Genomic DNA, 19,402 nt, shown 5'->3' with positions numbered 1-19,402 from the left:
AAATAAAAATCAGCCACGCATGATGGCAGGCACCTATAATCCCAGCTACTCAGGACGCAGAGGCAGGAGAATCGCTTGAATCCAGGAGGTAGTGGTTGCAGTGAACTGAGATGGTGCCATTGCATTCCAGCCTGCATGACAGAGTGAGACCCTGTCTCAAAAAAATAAAAAGAAAATGTTCATTTATGGTTTGATGGATTTAGCTTGGCCAACATGGTGAAACCTCATCTCTACAAGAAATACAAAAATTAGCCAGGAATGGTTGTATGCACCTGTGATTCCAGCTACTCAGGAGGCTGAGGCATGGGAATTGTTTAAACCCAGGAGGTCGAGGTTGGAGTAAGTCGAGACTGCCACTACACCCCAGCCTGGGCAACAGAGCAAGACTTTGTCTCATAGGGAAAAAAAAGAACAGAAAAGTATGGTTTGATGGATTAACAAATTATTATACCTTGGAACATTTTCAGTATCTTGAATTAATCTGTCTCAATAGTACTTTGAAATTGAATAATGGAGCAAAATCAATTAAAATAGTAAATACTAATTAGTTGATTTGGGGTTTTTTGGTCTTTTAGCTTTGTCTTAAATTTTTAAATATATAAGATGTTTAAGAGATCGGAAAATTGTACTTTTACTTCTGCCTAAAGACTGAACATTAGCCTAAGGTTTCATATACATTTGGAACAGATTAGAATGTCTTGTGTTTGGTTATTAGGATGCAAAAAGTGAACATTTTTCAGGGTCAGGCATGTATACAGATTATAAGACAGTGCCTTAACTGCTGTGTACCAGAAATAGTGAGAAAATGAATAATTTTGTCTGAGGTAAGGAATGTTAGAGAAGGCTTAACCACTCTTCTCTCACCTCTTTTTTTTGAGACAGAGCCTTGCTCTGTCACCCAGGCTAGAGTGCAGTGGCGCCATCTTGGTTCACTGCAACCTCCGCCTCCCGGGTTCAAGCGATCCTCCTGCCTCAGCCTCCCAAGTAGCTGGGATTACAGGCATGCACAACCACACCTGACCCCTCTTTCTTATTTATTTAGTTAGTTAGTTAATTTTTTGTTTTGAGACAGAGTCACACTGTGTCACCCAAGGTGGAGTGCAGTGGCGTGATCTTGGCTCACTGCAACCTCAACCTCCTGGGTTCAAGCGATCCTCCTGCCTCAGCCCCCTGAGAAGCTGGAATTACAGATGTGCACCACCACACCTGGCTAATTTTTATATTTTTAGTAGACATGGATTTTCACCTCGTTGGCCAGGCTGGTCTCGAACTCCTGACTTCAAATGATCCACCCACCTCAGCCTCCCAAAGTGCTGGGATTACAGGCGTGAGCCACTGCACCCGGCCCCTACTTTCTTTTAAAGTAAATATGAAACCTCAACACCAGTAACATAGTTTACAGTTTGCAGGTTGATAAGAATTAGTAGAATGAGGCCACCACTAAGTACTAGTTATGATTTTGGAAAATATCCACACATTTGTCATTAGTTTAATATTGTACAATTTATTGCATGATAAAGCAAACTATATAATGAGTTGCCTGATCTAAGCAACCTTTAAAATTGTATTTTAAGTATTGCATTCATGCAGAAAGTTTACAAATAATTAATGTACAGTTTACTGTTTGGTTTTTTTTTTTTTTTTTTTTTTTTTTTTTGAGTTGGAGTCTCGCTCTCTTGCCCAGGCTAGTTTGTAATGGTGTGATCCTGGCTCACTGCAACCTCCACTTCCCAGGTTCAAACGATTCTCCTGCCTCAGCCTCTGGAGTAGCTGGATTTACAGGCACCTGACACCATGTCCAGCTAATACTTTTTGTATTTTTAGTGCAAAAACCAGCCTGTTGGCCAGGCTGGTTTCGAACTCCTGACCTCAACAGGTCCACCCACCTTGGCCTCCCACAGTGCAAGGGTTATAGTTGTGAGCTACCGCACCCTGCCCAGTTTGATGAATTTTCAAAGAATGAACACACTTGTGTAACCAGAACTCACATCAATAAATAAAATTTTACCCCCATTTCAGAGCATTCCCCATCATCATTCCTTCTGATTGCTAACTTCCCACCCAGAAGTAACTGCTATCCTGACTGCTAATACTATGGGTTGATTTTTCCTGTTTTATTTTTTAAACTTACATAAATTGAATCCTACAGAGTTGGGCGTGGTAGCTCATGCCTGTAATCCCAGCACTTTGGGAGGCCAAGGCAGGCAGCACCTGAGTCCAGGAGTCTGAGACCAGTCTGGCCAACATGATGAAACTCTTTCTCTACTAAAAAAAAAAATACAAAAATTAACTGGGTGTGATGCTGTGTGCCTGTAGTCCCAGCTACTTGGGAGGCTGAGGCAGAAGGGTAGCTTGATCCTGGGAGGCAGAGGTTGCAGTGAGCCGAGGTCACACCACTGTACTCCAGCCTGGCTGATAGAGCCAGACCTTGTCTCAGATTTTTTTTAAAAACCACAATAAATGGAATCCCACAGTAAATATGTATTTATTTATTTTATAGAGATGAAGTCTTGCTGTATTGCCCAGGCTGGAATGCAGTGGGATCATCATAGCTCACTGTAACCTTGACTTCCCAGAGTCAAGCAATCCTCCCACATCAGCCTCCTGAGTAGCTGGAACTACAGTTGTGCACTACTGCACCCAGCTAATTTTTGTATATTTTGTAGAGATGGGGTCTTGCCCAAACTGTTGTCCAGGGTGGTCTCAAATCTCCTGGGCTCAAACGATCCTCATGCCTCAGCCTCCTGGATTTTTAAAATAGCAGTATGGAAAATGTTTGACTATAACCTGAAACCCTGATATCATAAACTACTTTTATTTTTGTATATTCTCTTGCATTCATTTCTATATGACTGTTTCATGAGTAGGGTATTCCTTTTTTGTACTTATAGACATTTTGCACGGATCTTGCTATCTTAACGTATTACAAGCATTTTCTATATTGTCGTATGGCCTTTATATTTATAAAAATACGGCCGGGCATGATGGCTCACACCTATAATCCCAGCACATTGGGAGGCCGAGGCAGGTGGATCACAAGGTCAAGAGATTGAGATCATCCTGGCCAACATGGTGAAACCTTGTCTCTACTAAAAATACAAAAAAATTAGTTGGGCATGGTGGCATGTGCCTGTAATCCCAGCTACTTGAGAGGCTGAAACAAGAGAATTGCTTGAACCCTGGAGACAGAGGTTGCAGAGAGCCAAGATTGCGCCACTGCACTCCAGCCTGGCAACAGAGTGAGACTCCATCCAAAAAAAAACCTAAAAATAACAAAAAGATTACAAAGAAATCTGAAAATACGAACAAAAAGAAAAGTAGTCAATATTCTTAATGTTTATGTAATGGATATATCACATCCGTGTTGCCAAGATTGGTCTCGAGCTCCTAACCTCAGGTGATCCACCTGCCTTGGCCTCCCAAAGTGCTAAGATTACAAGCATGAGCCACCGTGCCTGGCCTTCTGCTAGCTTTTAATAGCCCAGTTGTTTTATGTTATGGAATAATGCTTCCTCTCTTTCTGCTCAGTTCTCCTAGAGTAACATTTAATCAGGACTGCGTAATTTATGTATTTCATTGTTTATATTCGTCACTGGAGTGTTATCTTGTCCATGTTAGAATCTTTATGTTGTTCAACTTTTTATTTCCAACAGTTTATAGTGCCTGCCATATAGTAAGCAGTGTTAGTAAAACTTTAAAGATTCAATAAATGAAATAAAACAATATACGTGGAAGGGCATCATAGCTCTTGACAGCTAGGAACAGTACGCAAAAGCACATAAACCATGATACAAAGACAAGCTTTTCCCAGAACAAGTCTCAGTCATTAATCAGAGAGTACCCAGTAATCAAAGCTTATAGAAATGGAAACCATCATTCTCAGCAAACTGACACAAGAGCAGAAAATCAAACACCGTATATTCTCGCTCATAGGCGGGTGTTGAACAATGAGAACACATGGACACAGGGAGGGGAGCACTACACACTGGGGTCTGTTGGGGGGAAATGGGGGAGGGGCGGGGGGTGGGGAGGTGGGAAGAGATAGCATGGGGAGAAATGACAGATACAGGTGAGGGGACGGAAGGCAGCAAAGCACACTGCCATGTGTGTACCTATGCAACAATCTTGCATGTTCATCACATGTACCCCAAAACCTAAAATGCAATTAAAAAAAAAAAAAAAAAAATGATCAATCTTTGGCTGGGTGCGGTGGCTCACACCTGTAATCCCAGCACTTTGGGAGGCCAAGGCAGGTGGATCACCTGAGGTCAGGAGTTCAAGACTAGCCTGTTCAACATGGCAAAACCCCATCTCTACTCAAAATATAAAAATTAGCCAGGCGTGATGGTGTGCACCTGTAATCCCAGCTACTCAGGAGGCGGAGGTGGAGGTTGCAGTGAGCCAAGATCGTGCTACTCTACTTCAGCCTGGGCGACAGAGCAAAACTTCGTCCCAAAAAGAAAGAGAGAGAAGAGAGAGAATCTTTGCACAAACCTGGATATAAAGAACTCAAAAAAAAATTGCTGGAGAAGAAACGGCTGAACAACTAAAAACATGATGAATGGACATCATCCTTAACAAGAGGCTATTGAAGAAAGAATGTGGGCCGGACGCGGTGGCTCAAGCCTGTAATCCCAGCACTTTGGGAGGCCAAGGCGGGCGGATCAAGAGGTCAAGAGATCGAGATCATCGTGGTCAACATGGTGAAACCCCGTCTCTACTAAGAATTAGCTGGGCATGGTGGCGCGTTCCTGTAATCCCAGCTACTCAGGAGGCTGAGGCAGGAGAATTGCCTGAACCCAGGAGGCGGAGGTTGTGGTGAGCCGAGATCGCGCCATTGCACTGTAGCCTGGGTAACAAGAGCGAAACTCCGTCTCAAAAAAAAAAGAAAGAAAGAATGCAAGATGGGGCACAGGCACAGTGGTTCATGTCTGTAATTCCAGCACTTTGGGAGGCCGAAGCTGGAGAATTGTTTGAGCCCAGTAGTTTGAGACCGGCCTGGGCAACATAGTGAGACTCTGTCTCTACCAAAAAAAAAAACCAAACTAATCTTGCATGGTAGCATGCACTTGTATTCCCAGCTACTCAGGACACTGAGGCAGGATGATCTCTTGAGCTTAGGAGGTGAAGGTTGCAGTGAGTTATGATTATTCCACTGCACTCCAGCCTGGGTGACAGCAAGACTCTGTCTCAAACAAAACAAAAAATTTTTTAAAAGAATGCAAGATGGTAATGAAAGGATGAAAAGTCAAATTTTAGAGCCAATTCTAAATTCAGGCCTAGAGCTGACTATAAGTTCAGGCCTCATCTAAATACGTATTTTTCCCTTTCTGCTTAATGGTACCCACATGTGGTAGCATACAGTGTGTATATATATATATATATGCAGAATTGATTTGGGAGTGTTTTACTGCTGTTAGTATTCACTAAATTGCAGGGCGAATCTGTCTCTCTTTTCTACTAGAACATTCTATTTGCTTTAAAATTTGAATTTGCTAGGCCGGGCGCGGTGGCTCAAGCCTGTAATCCCAGCACTCTGGGAGGCCGAGGCGGGTGGATCACGAGGTCGAGAGATCGAGACCATCCTGGTCAACATGGTGAAACCCCGTCTCTACTAAAAATACAAAAAAATTAGCTGGGCATGGTGGCACGTGCCTGTAATCCCAGCTACTCAGGAGGCTGAGGCAGGAGAATTGCCTGAACCCAGGAGGCGGAGGTTGCGGTGAGCCGAGATCGCGCCATTGCACTCCAGCCTGGGTAACAAGAGCGAAACTCCGTCTCAAAAAAAAAAAAAAAAAAAAAAAAAATTTGAATTTGCTTATTTTAACATTTAACCATGCCATCTGTTGCCTATTTGCATGGGTAATTCTATTTTGTATTTATGTAGCTTCCATTAAGCTGAATAAAAGTGTGATCATGGCACGTGTGGGATTTTTCTTTTCTTCTTTTGAAGTGGAGTCTTGCTCTGTCTCCCAGGATGGAGTGCAGTGGAATAATCAGTGAGCCATCTTGGCTCACTGCAACCTCTGCCTCCTGGGTTCAAGCAATTCTCCTGCCTCAGCCTCCCAAGTAGCTGGGATTACAGGCGCCTGCCACCATATCCAGCTAATTTTTGTATTTTTAGTAGAGACAGGGTTTTGTCATGTTGGCCAGGCTAGTCTTGAACTCCTGACCTCAGATGATCCACCTGCCTCAGCCTCCCAAAGTGCTGGGATTATGGCGTGAGCCACCATGCATGGCCGAGATTTTTCTTTTTTATTAGAATAGGATAAAATTAGGTTAGTAGTAATTTGTGCTTTAAAGGCTAATTATTCATGCACTTGGTATCTTGGCACAAGAAAAAATTTTAAAATAAACTATTGAAAATCTGGAAAATTTTGAAACAGGGTCTGGTTCTGTCATGCAGGCAGGAGTGCAGTGGTATGATCACAGCTCACTACAGCCTCAATCTCCCAGACTCAAGTGATCCTCCTACCTCAGCCTCCTGTGCAGCTAGGACAACAGATATGTTGTCCATGCCTGGCTAATTTTTTGTATTTATTTGTAGAGACAGGGTCTCACCATGCTGCCCAAGCTGGTCTCGAACTCCTAGACTTAAGCAATCTGCCCACTTCGGCCTCTGAAACTGTTGGGATTACAGGTGTGAACCAATAAATCCACCCAGGAGAAATTTTTGGGAAATTAATTTTCAAATAAAAAGTAGTTACTGTTCTCCCTAAATGTTATATATTTCAAATGTGTTCTTTAGGGAGGTGGGGTGAAATATTCAAAATGGCTATTTAGGGCTAGACACGGTGGCTCACACCTGTAATCCCAGCAGTTTGGGAACCCAAGGAAGGTGGATTGCTTGAGGTTCAAGATCAGCCTGGGCAACGTGGCAAAACCCCATCTCTACAAAAAGTGTGTGTGTGTGTGTGTGTGTGTGTGTACCAAATTTAGCTGGACATGGTGTTGAGAACCTGTAGTTGTAGCTACTCAGGAGGCTGAGGTGGGAGAGTGGCTTGAGCTTGGGAGGTCAAGGTTGTAGTGAGCTGAGATTGCCCCATTGCACTCCAGCCTGGGTGACAGAGCCAGACCCTGTCTCAAAAAAAAAAAAAAAGTCTGTTTAATATTTTTAAATATGTTTGAGGTCAGGGCAATAACTAAATGTCCAGACAGTTTATTCCAAAGTACAATTTCAGGAAAATTCGTATTTTATCTGTAAGTTATAGTGGGACATTTGTTTAAAGTATCAATTTTTCTTTGCAAAAATGAAGTAATCTTCCAATTTTAATTTTTTATATATTTGTAGTAAATAATTGTCATGCTGTATAGATACAAGATTTCTTATTTTGTTTTTTTATAATTAAAAGTTGAAGGTTTATATATTCATTTTAATTTTCTTCATGAAGATCTGGGAATAGTAAAATAGTGTGTCTTTTGTATCTCTGTGAATTTCTCCTTAAACAATTTTTCTAAGATGGTGGAGTTACCTTAGGAATGGTGCTTTTATGTGAAGCTGCTACCTCTGACATGGATATTGGAAAGCGAAAGAGTAAGTCACCTTACTCAAAATATAATAATGCTGCCTGTAATATGGAAAAAAGAGTGATCTCTTAATCACTTTTCCTCTTACGTATAGGATAAGTATGTTATTTTACCCCTTCACTACTTTTTTTCTTTTAATGTCATGTCTGTTATTAAACCCCTTTACTATTATAAAAGTAACATATGTTCATTATAGAAAACAGAAAAAAACAGAAGCATGAAACATTTTGTGGGAGATTCACCCATTATTCCACCACTGGAAAACTAATTATTTTTAAATTAAAATATATTTTTTTCCATTTATAAAAATATCTTAAAAACTGTGTATATAAAATTTTTGCACTTTATACTCCCTTTTTAAACTGGAGTTTAATAACTAGTAACCTTTTCTATATGCATAATTTTAAGCTTATACTCTGTTTTTGTTTTCTTTAAGACAGGGTCTCATTCTGTCACTCAGACTGGAGTGCAGTGGCATAATCATAGCTCACTGCAACCTCCACTTCCTAGGCTCAAGCTGTCCTCCCACCTCAACTTCCTGAGTAGCTGGGACTACAGGCGTGTACCACCATGGCCAGCTAATATTTTGTACTTTTGGTAGAGATGGGGTTTTGTCACTTTGCCCAGGCTGGTCTCAAACACCTGGACTCAATCTTCCCACCTCAGCCTCCCAAAATGTTGAGATTACAGGCATGAGCTGCCGTGCCTGGCCAACTTATATTCCATGTTGTAATTTAACTATTCTGATTTTTTTTAAACGTTTAGTTTTTTCCTAATTTCAATTATAATTTTTTAGTAACTATCATGATACGTTAAGCATCATTCTTTTTTTTTTTCTTGAGACGGAGTTTTGCTCTTATTACCCAGGTGGGAGTGCAGTGGTGCAATCTCAGCTCGCTGCAACCTCTGCCTCCCAGGTTCAAGCGATTCTTCTGCCTCAGCCTCCTGAGTAGCTGGGATTACAGGTGCCCACCACCACGCCCAGCTAATTTTTGTGTTTTTAGTAGAGACGGGGTTTCACTATTTTAGCCAAGCTGGTCTCAAACTCCTGACCTCATGATCTGCCCACCTCAGCCTCCCAAAGTGCTGGGATTACAGGCATGAGCCACTGCTTCTGGCCTCGTTTTTTTTTTTTTTTTTTTTTTTAATTTGAGACAGGGTCTCACTCTTGCGCCCAGGCTAGAGTATTATGGACAGATCATAAGTCACTGCAACCTTGACCTCCCTGGCTCAGGTGATCCTCCCACCTCAGCCTCCCTAGTAGGTGGGACTACAAGCACGCATCGCCACACCTGGGTCATTTTTTTTAAGCGATGGGGCCTCATTACATTGTTCAGGCTGGTCTTGAACTCCTGGACTCAAGCAGTCCTTCTGCCTTGGCCTCCCCAAATGCTGTGATTTACAGGCATGAGCCATCACACCCAGCCTATGAGTACATTTTTTTAGAGAATAAAAGACTAACTTTTCTACACTGAGCATGTTTTAATACTCAGAAAAAGTATTTTATTTTTAATTTTTGTGGGTACATAGTAGGTGTATGTATTAGTGGGGTACATGGGATGTTTCGATGTAGGCATGCAATGTGTAATAGTCACATCATGGAGAGTGTGGTATCCATCCCTCAAGTATTTACCCTTTGCGTCATAAACAATCCAGTTATACATTTTTAGTTATTTTTAAATGTACAGTTGTTACTGGCTATAGTTACCCTGTTGTTCTGTCAAATAGTATGTCTTATTTCTTCTATGTTTTTTGTAGCCATTAGCCATCCCCACCTCCCCCAGCATTCCTCAACTATCCTTCCTAGCCTCTGATAACCATCCTTCTACTCTGTGTCCATGAGTTCAATAGTTTTGATTTTTAGATCCCACAAATAAGTGAGAACATGTGATGTTTTTCTTTCTGTACCTGAATTATTTCACTTAACATAATGATTTCCAAGGCTGGACATGGTGGCTCACGCCTGTAATCCCAGCACTTTGGGAGACCAAGGTGGGCAGAACATTTGAGGTCAGGAGTTCCAGACTACCCTGGCCAATGTGGTGAAACCCTGTCTCTACTAAAAATACAAAAATTAGCCGGGCGTGGCGCCTGTAATCCCAGCTACTCGGGAGGCTGAGGCAGGAGAATTGCTTGGACCTAGGAGGTGGAGGTTGCAGTGAGCCGAGCTGGCACCACTGCACTCCAGCCTGGGTGACCGAGCAAGACTCTGTCTCAAAAATAATAATCATAATAATTTCCAGTTCCATCCATGTTGTTGCAAGTGACAGGATCTTATTTTTTTATGACTGAATAGTACTCCATTGTATATATGTACCATGTTTTCTTTATCCATTCATCTATCCATGGACACTTAGATTGCTTCCAAATGTTGGTTATTGGGAACAATGCTGTAACAAACATGGGAGTACAGATATCTCTTCAACACTGATTTGTTTTTCTGTGGGTATATACCCAAGCAGCGGGATTGCTGGATCATGTGGTAGCTCAATTTTTAATTTTTTGAGGAACCTTCAAACTGTTCTCCTTCGTGGTTATGCTAACTTACATTTCCACCAACAGTGTACAAGGGTTCCCTTCTCCACATCCTCACCAGCATTTGTTATTGCCTGTCTTTTGGATATAAGCCATTTTAACTGGGGTGAAAGGATAGATATTTCATTGCTGTTTTTGTTTGCATTTCTTTAATGATCAGTGATGTTGAATAGCTTTTTATATGCCCATTTGTCATTTGTATGTCTTCCCTGGAGAAATGTCTATTGAGATATTTTATCTGTTTTTGATGAGATTATTAGATTTTTTTCCTGTAGAGTTGTTTGAGCTCCTTATATATTCTAGTTATTAACCCCTTGTCAGATGGGTACTGTGCAAATATTTTCTCCCATTCTGTGGATTGACTTCTCACTTTGTTGATTGTATTCTTTGCTCTGCAGAAGCTTTTTAACTGGATGTGATCCCATTTGTTCATTTTTGCTTTGCTTGCCTGCACTTCTGGGGTATTAATCAAGAAATTTTTGCCCAGACTAATGTCCTGGAGAGTTTCCCCAATGTTTTCTTGTAGTTGTTTCATATTAATAGTTTGTAGTCTTAGGCCAGGCACAGTGGCTCACACCTGTAATCCCAACACTTTGGGAGGCCAAGGCGGGCAGATCACTTGAGGCCAAGAGTTCCAGACCATCCTGGCCAACATGGCGAAACCCTGTCTCTACTAAAAATAGAAAAATTAAGCCGGGCACGGTGGCTCAAGCCTGTAATCCCAGCACTTTGGGAGGCTGAGGCGGGTGGATCACGAGGTCAAGAGATCGAGACCATCCTGGTCAACATGGTGAAACCTCGTCTCTACTAAAGGTGCAAAAAATTAGCTGGGCATGGTGGCGCGTGCCTGTAATCCCAGCTACTCAGGAGGCTGAGGCAGGAGAATTGCCTGAACCCAGGGGGCGGAGGTTGCGGTGAGCCGAGATCGCGCCATTGCACTCCAGCCTGGGTAACAAGAGCGAAACTCCGTCTCAAAAAAAAAAAAAAAAAGAAAAATTAGCTGGGTGTGGTGGCACGTGCTTGTAACCCCAGCTACTAGGGAAGCTGAGGCAGGAGAAGCGCTTGAACCCAGCAGGCGAAGTTTGCAGTGAGCTGAGATCGCACCATCACACTGAAGTCTGGGTGACAGAGTAAGACTGTCTTAAAAAAAAATGGTTTGCAGTCTTAGATTTAAGTCCTTAATCCATTTTGAGTTGATTTTTTTTATATGGTAAGAGATAGGGGTCTAGTTTTGTTCTGGCAATGGATATCCAGTTCTCCCAGCACCTTTTATTGAAGAGACTGCAATTTCCCCAGTGTGTGTTCTTGGCACCTCTGTCGAAAATGAGTTCACTGTAGGTGTATGCGTTTGTTTCTGAGTTCTCTCTTCTGTTCCATTAGTCTGTGTGTTTGTTTTTATACCAGTACCATGCTCTTTTGGTTACTATAATTCTATAGTATAACTTGAAGTCAAGTAATGTGATTCCTCCAGTTTTGTTCTTTTTGCTTAGGATAGCTTTGGCTATTCTTGGTCTTTTGTGATTTCATATAAATTTTGTTTTTTCTATTTCTGTGAAGATGTCTTTGGTATTTTGATAGGAATTACATTGAATCTGTAGATTGCTTTGGATATTATGGGCATTTTAACAGCATCGATTCTTCCAATCCACAAACGTGAAATATCTTTCCATTTTTTGATGTCCTCTTCAATTCCTTTCAGCAGTGTTTTATAGAGTTCTTTTACTTCTTTGGTTAAGTTAACCCTTTTCCCATTTGCCCCAAGAATACTTCCCAGCAGGGCTTGTGGCTGCAGTATTTACCCTGAGATAACTTTGCCACAAAATATCTTGCTTTTATTATTATTTTCACATCCACTCTAATCTATCAACTTTGGGAACAAAATTGACATATTAGACTTCACTGAGTTCAAATGATCCACTACCACCACTGAAAACAGTGCTGTAAATAGAATAATGTACTAGATATCATTCCATTTATATTTCCATTATGGTGGTATTTCTATTTACAAAATATGGTAATTCTTGACCACTGAAAATGTCAAATCCTAGAAAATGTAGCATTCCATGTGTAATGTTAACATTGTTCTCAAACAGTTCTTGGCCAGAGATTCATTTGATGAATCTCATTTTTCTGAAGTAGATGATTCTGATGATTCAGATGATTCTGATGTTAGTTCTGTTTGGTAACAACTCCAAGAACAGTTTTTCTGTTTTATTTTAATGTTGAAAAGCAGTCAGATTTGCTTCAGCCTCAAAGAGCACGATTATATTAAATGAGCATTGGCAGCAAGCTGCACTTGTTTTTTGTAAATGAGAAAAGAATTAAAGAGAAATATTGTTTAACGTTTACACATTAGCCCCTAGTCATATTGTGTAAAAATTAGAAAAAGAATTGTTCCAGCTGGGCGTGGTGGCTCACTCCTATAATCCCAGCACTTTGGGAGGCTGAGGCAGGTGGACCACGAGGTCAGGAGTTCAAGATCAGCCTGGCCAATATGATGAAACCCCGTCTCTACTAAGAATACAAAAATTAGCCAGGCGTGGTGGTGCGTTCCTGTAATCCCAGCTACTCAGGAGCATGAGGCAGAAGAATCACTTGAACCCGGTGGGTAGAGTTCACAGTGAACCGAGATCACACCACTGCACTCCAGCCTGGGCAACAGAGCAAGACTCTGTCTCAAAAAAAAGAAAAAGAAAAAGAAGAGTTCCATAAGTAAAACAAAACTGAAAAATTGATTTTTTCTTTTTTTTTTTTTAAGACAGAGTTTTATTCTGTTGCCCAGACTGAAATGCAGTGGTGTGATTGATCTCGGCTCACTGCAACCTCTGCCTCCCAGGTTCAAGCAATTTTCCTGCCTCAGCCTCCTGAGTAGCTGGGATAACAGGCACCTGCCACTGTGCCTGGCTAATTTTTTGGTAGTTTCTAGTAGAGACAGGGTTTCACCGTATTGGCCAGGCTGGTCTCGAACTGCTGACCTTGTGATCCGCCCACCTTGGCCTCCCAAAGTGCTGGGATTGCAGGCATGAGCCACTGTGCCTGGCCAAAAGTTGATTTCTTATCAGTCCTTAAGTATGCTTCCCTAGAGAAAGCTTGTCAAGTCTGTAGGCCGCATGTGGTCAAACACAAATTTGTAAACTTCCTTAAAACATTATGAGGTTTTCTTGCAATTTTTTTGTTTTGAGCATCAGCTAACATTAGTGTTAGTGTATTTTATGTGTGTCCCAGTATAGTTCTTCCATTGTGGCCCGGGGAAGCCAAAAGATTGAACACCTCTGCCCTAGAGCTTCCATTGCTGTTGGACACATGCTTTCCTTTATCCCTATCTCTGTAGTTCTTAGCCATTTTTATTCCACAGATTCAAAGAACCTCTGGTCGTGGCAATGCACACTTGAGTATTTGGGGATCAGTATTTGTAGTTCAGTTTAGTAACTGCTGTGCTAATGTAGAATATGTGGGATTAGTGGAGAGAGCTATGAATCTAGAGCTAAGGATCAAATATTTTTTTCTCATTCAAATAAAGGATCCATGTTGATCGAGTTACATACATAAGGCTATGTAGTTACCTGTGCATGAATAAAGTACTTTCAATGAAGCTATCACAATGATGTCATCAGATGTCTAAGTCAATATTTATCGATAATACTACAAGCCACTTTTAGGGGTTTTAAAGTTTAATAAATAAGCTGGGCATAGTGACTCACACCTGTAATCTCAGCTCTTTGGGAGGCTGAGATAGGAAGATCAGTTGAGCCTAGGTGATCAGCACCAGCCTGGGCAACATAGTGAGACACGGTCTCCTCAAAAAAAAAAAAAAAAAAAAAATTAGCCAGGTGTGGTGGCACACATCTGTAGTCCCAGCTACTCGCAAGGCTGCAGTGGAAGGATTGCTTCAGCCCAGGAGATTGAGACTGCAGTGAGCTGTGATTTCACTGCACTTCAGCCTGGGCAACAAAGCAAGACCCAGTCTCAAAAAAAAAAAAAATGGATGATTTTCTTGTCAGTAGTAAGACAGTGTTTCTAACAGTAAACTACTGAGTGTAATGACTTTAAAAGAATTCACACATTTGAATTTACATAATTATGTAAATGAGTTACTCTATTATATGATAATGGAGCAAATTAAAGGGGGAAGGCAGATTCCTGAAGATTAAGAAATGAGGATGAAAATTGTTGAAAGGTTGAAATTTATCAATAATATCTACCCCCCTTCCTTTTCACTCTCTGAAAGTATAGACTGCCCTGGTTAGTTATTATATTCAACTTGCTCGTTTTACTCTCCTTTTATTTTTCTGCAGTAATGTGTGTGGCTGGTATTGGACTTGTTGTATTATTCTTCAGTTGGATGCTCTCTATTTTTAGATCTAAATATCATGGATACCCATACAGGTATGATTCTTACTTTTTATTTTTAAAGTGATTGCCAATACTTGGAATGATTAGAGTTGATATTACTTTATAATACTCTTCTTTTTGCTTTGCTTCCAAACTATTTTAGCTTCTAAAGGAAAGACCATAGGCTTTATTTTTATTCATCTATTTATTTATTTTTATTTTTTTGAGATGGAGTTTCACTCTTGTTGCCCAGGCTGGAGTGCAATGGCACAATCTAGGCTCACTGCAACCTCCGCCTCCCGGGTTCAAGTGATTCTCCTGCCTCAGCCTCCCAATAGCTGAAATTACAGGCGTGTGCCACCATGCCCAGCTAATTTTGTATTTTTAGTAGAAACAGGGTTTCACCATGTTGGTCAGGATGGTCTTGAACTCCTGGCTTCAAATGATCTACCTGACTTGGCCTCCCAAAGTGCTGGGATTATAGCAGGAAGCCGCGTCTGGCCTATTCATTTATCTTTAGAGACAGGGCCTTGTTCTGTCACTCAGGCAGAAGTGTAGTGGTGTGTTCATAGTTCATTGTAACCTTGAACTCCTGAGCTCATGCAGTCATTTCACCTCAGCTTCCCAAGTAGCTAGGACTACAGTTGCACATGACCACACCCAGCTAATATTTTTATTTTCTATAAAGATAGAGTCATGCTATGTTGCCCAGCCTGGTCTTGAACTCCTGACCGCAAGCAATTCTGCTCAGCCTCCCAGAGAGCTGGAATTATTGACATTAGCCACCGTGCTCAGATGGCTGTAATTCAGATATGTTGCATATAAAATTTAAGATAATTATAATGGACAATATTTGTATGTGATTTCTCAGGAACAACTTTTAGTGCCATCACCTCATTTATTCTGGAAATCTCTATAATACATAATGATTAGAACATTTTATACCATTATCTTTTCACATAGCTCCTTGTCTGCATACTATACTTGCTTTTGAAGAAGTAATGATTTTTTTAAATGTTTTTAAAAACTTCTCACCTCTACTTTTTTTTTTAGAAATAAAGTGCCACTGCATTCCAGTCTGGGTAATAGAGTGAGACCCCATCTCAAAAATAATAATTATAATAATGTGTCGTCTACAGAATAATAACTGGGACGTGAGGGTAATTTTGCTGGGACTTCTGTTAATTATTTGATCAGCAGTGTTGATTCAATAGCAGGGTCATGTACCTGTAGTCCCAGCTACTCAGAAGGCTAAGGCAGGATGTTCACTTGAACCTGGGAGTCCCTGACCAGACTGAGCAACATAGTGAGACCCCATCTCTAAAACAACAACAACAACAACAACAACAACAACAACAACAAAATTATTAATTAGTGTCTCTATTCAGGAGATATTTTAACTTTAGGTTATTCTGTTTCCTTTTGTCATAAGACTAATGGGTCTCTCAGTGTTTCTCACGATTTGTTATTGATGCCCAAAGATGATCACATATGTACAAAAATGCTCTTTTATCTGTTAAAACCAAGATACTGTTTAGTGGTTAGAGGTAAAGCCTACTTTTCTTTCAGATACTAATTGATTGGTATATATTTTTGTTACAGCTTTCTGATGAGTTAAAAAGGATCCCAGAGATACACAGACACTGGAGTACGGGAAATTGAAAAACAAAAGTCATGGGTGTTTGAAAAGAAAAACGCAACTTGTATATTTTGTATTACCTCTTTTTTCAAGTGATTTAAATAGTTAATCATTTAACCAAAGATGATGTGTAGTGCCTTAACAAGCAATTTTCCATCAAAATCATGAGGTATTTGAAAATGATTCTCCTCTTAACTTTCTCTTCCCAGTGAACTTTATGGAACATTTAATTTAGGAGAAGTAAGTATATTATAAAATTGGTAAAACTACTACTTTGTTTTAGTTAGAACAAAGCTCAGAACTACTTTAGTTAACTTGATCATCTGATTTTATATTGCCTTATCCAAAGATGGGGAAAGTAAGTTCTGACACGGTGTTCTCACATATGCCTGTTACGGATAACTACATCAGAAATTCATTCTTAGCTTTTCCATCTTTGCATGGATGTGTATACTTTACACATCTTTCCTTTTGGGTAGAGAAATTATATGTGCCATATGGTCCTCTGAAAATGGAACACCATTCTTCAGAGCACAAGTCTAGCCCTCAGAAAGACAGTTCTCCTCCTTCTTGCATATTTCCTACTGAAATACAATGCTGTCTATGATTGTTTTTGTTTTGTTTTGTTTTTTGTTTGTTGAGACAGCATCTTGCTGTGTCACACAGGCTGGAGTGCAGCAGCGTGAGCTTGACTGACTGCAAACTCTGCCTCTCAAATTCAAGCAATTCTCCTGCCTTAGCCTCCCAAGTAGCTGGGATTCACAGGTGTGCACCACTATGCCGGGCTAATTTTTGTATTTTTAGTAGAGATGGGGTTTTGACAAGTTGTTCAGGCTGGTCTTGAACCCCTGGACTCAAGTGATCCACCCACCTTGGCCTCCCAAAGTGCGAGGATGACATGTGTGAGCTACCACACCAGCACTGCCTGTGCTTCTCCATAGCTGTGAACATGAAAAAGGACCTCTATTGGGAGGCCGAGGCAGGTGGATTGCTTGAGGCCAGGAGTTTAAGACCAGCCTGGCCAACAAGGCAAAACCCCGTCTCTACTAAAAATACAAAAATTAGCCAGGCTTGGTGGCTCATGCCTGTAATCCTAGCTACTTGGAAGGCTGAGGCACAAGACTCACTTAAACCTGGGAGGCGGAGATTGCAGTGAGCTGAGGTCACACCACTGCACTCCATCCTGGGTGACAGAGTGAAACCTTGTCTCAAAAAAAAAAAAAAAAAAGTATCTCTAAATACAGTATGATTTCTGTCTGAGCATGGTGTTAACTACCTTGTATTTGGAAAGATTTCAGATTCATTCTATCTCCTTAGTTTTCTTTTAAGGTGACCTATCTGTAATAAAAATATAGCTTAGTGCTAAAATTAATGTAACTTATACATGGTCTAAAATGTTTCTGCAAATTAGAGTTTGTCACTTATTCCATTTGTGCCTAAGAGAAAAATAGGCTCAGTTAGAAAAGGACTCCCTGGCTGGGCATGGTGGCTCATGCCTGTAGTTCCAGCACTTTGGGAGACCAAGACAGGCGGATCACGAGGTCAGGAGATCAAGACCACCCTGGCCAATGTGGTGAAACCCTGTCTCTACTAAAAATACAAAAATCAGCTGGATGTGGTGGTGGACGTCTGTAATCCCAGCTACTTGGGAGGCTGAAGCACAAGAGTCACTTGAACCCAGGAGACAGAGGTTGCAGTGAGCCTAGATGTCACCACTGCACTCCAGCCTGGCAACAAAGTGAGACTCTGTTTAAAAAAATAGAAAGAAAGAAAAGGAATCCCTTAGAATGGGAAAATAAAATCAAAATATTGATTTGTTGCCTGTATATAGAAATTAAGTATTTCTGGAAAGCTCTTCTATGTTTTGCTGTTATGTTAGGCTTTATTCTCTTCCTTTGGGTAGAGAAACAAAGTACAAATTTGAAGGGTTTTTTTAAATTTTGTCTCTTTTTTCTGTTAGTGAAAATAACCATATGTGCTAACCATTTCTGTGAAGAATGTTTTCATCGTTATCATTATATCTAACTATAACCTCCCCCATAGTTAGAAAGAGTAACCTGAAATGCCACTATTGTGGAAATAGGATAATTGTAATTGTGAAAAATAATTTCAAGGAAATCTTACAAGTGTTACATTAAAAAGATACTATGACTGCCTCCTGCTATTTACCATCTAATAACCCTGCCATGTGGTTTGCAGAAAGAGATGGATATTACAGTAGTCTCAGAAGAAATAGGTTATGTGGGTTTTTTTGTTTTTCATTACTAGATTTCATGGATGAGGGGATATGGTTGACCTTTTATTCTTTAATGGAGCCATTTTTTGTTAATGACTCACCTGTATGTTGTGAGATTCTGAATTCCTTATCTGCTATTCTTATACCTGTCTCAGGCCAAATCTATGCTGTGGTTCTTATGAGACTTGTATGAAGATGCCCTGATTTGTACAGATTGACCAGGGGAATACTACTGCCATGTAATCTGTATAGTTCCAGATTATTTGCCATGAACATTGACAGAATGACAGGTTTTTGTATTTGCTTTTTCTCCCTTTAAGAGCACATTCTTCTGTAAGGAGAAGGGCAGCATTCTGGTTAAAATCTGTGGAAAGCTAATTTATAACTACACTTATAAAATAGTGTTACTTTTGTGAAAATTTCGAATTAGCTTTCATATGAAGTGCCTTAAGTAGCCTCTTCATTTACTTTTCTAGTAAGGGTTTAAATATCATTTGTTAGGCATTTTTAAGATACTATTCAGAATGACACATTGTAGTAGTAAAAATAACCAAATGTCTGGCTGTTTGCTTTTTGACCGTATCAATAAACTTTTACAGTCTAAATTCTGAGTTTTTGATTACCGTCTAAAGAGGAGTGATTTTTAAACACTAAACTAGAATTTTTAAATTAAGATATTTCATTTTGAAGTTATAATTAAATTCGTTTAAATTTCATATTGTCCTAAGGACAGTTTGATGGGACAGTTTCTTTAAGTATTTCTGGATTGGGATATATTCTTCTAGGAATCTATCCCTCATTAATGTTGTTACCCATTAGGTTAGTCAAAACAACCAACATCAGTAGATAAATAACTGTTTGCAATAATTGATCTGCCTTTCGTCCCAGACAGTGAACATTCCTTGACTAGATAATTTCCTTTTGGTAATAAAAACTTGGTTTGAAATTTACCCTGGCAGATTATCAGGTTATATGAAACTAGACAGCAGCTCATTTACAAACATGGAGTGGAAACACTGAGCAGGAAGTAAAGAGATCTGGCTTTTAGCCCTTGCTCTGTTTCCGTCTAGCTATATGACCAGAGGTGTCACCTGAACCTCTTTGAACCTATTTCTTTATACTAAGTCAGTGTA

The 19,402-nt window shown here is 40.3% G+C and overlaps 1 protein-coding gene across 3 annotated transcripts in view; it reads left to right on the top strand.

Moving 5' to 3' along the window:
- The window catches only part of MAGT1 (magnesium transporter 1), a 65,806-nt gene extending 46,932 nt beyond the window's left edge, over positions 1 to 18,874 (top strand). For 2 of the 3 annotated variants that reach the window (XM_010347353.2, XM_074391983.1), the window contains 3 exons: positions 7,460 to 7,534; positions 14,358 to 14,448; positions 15,997 to 18,874. In XM_010347353.2, the coding sequence (XP_010345655.1) occupies positions 7,460 to 7,534; positions 14,358 to 14,448; positions 15,997 to 16,012 (182 nt within the window). In that variant the 3' untranslated portion in view covers positions 16,013 to 18,874. The remainder of the gene's footprint in view (positions 1 to 7,459; positions 7,535 to 14,357; positions 14,449 to 15,996) is intronic. The other variant, XM_074391982.1, reaches the window with a different exon arrangement.
- The last annotated feature ends 528 nt before the right edge of the window (positions 18,875 to 19,402 follow it).

This window comes from Saimiri boliviensis, chromosome X (genome assembly GCF_048565385.1).
Source record: "Saimiri boliviensis isolate mSaiBol1 chromosome X, mSaiBol1.pri, whole genome shotgun sequence".
In the NCBI taxonomy this organism is placed as follows: Eukaryota; Metazoa; Chordata; class Mammalia; order Primates; family Cebidae; genus Saimiri; species Saimiri boliviensis.
Note: the sequence above shows the minus strand (reverse complement) of the source record. Positions and strands in the feature narration are given on the sequence as shown.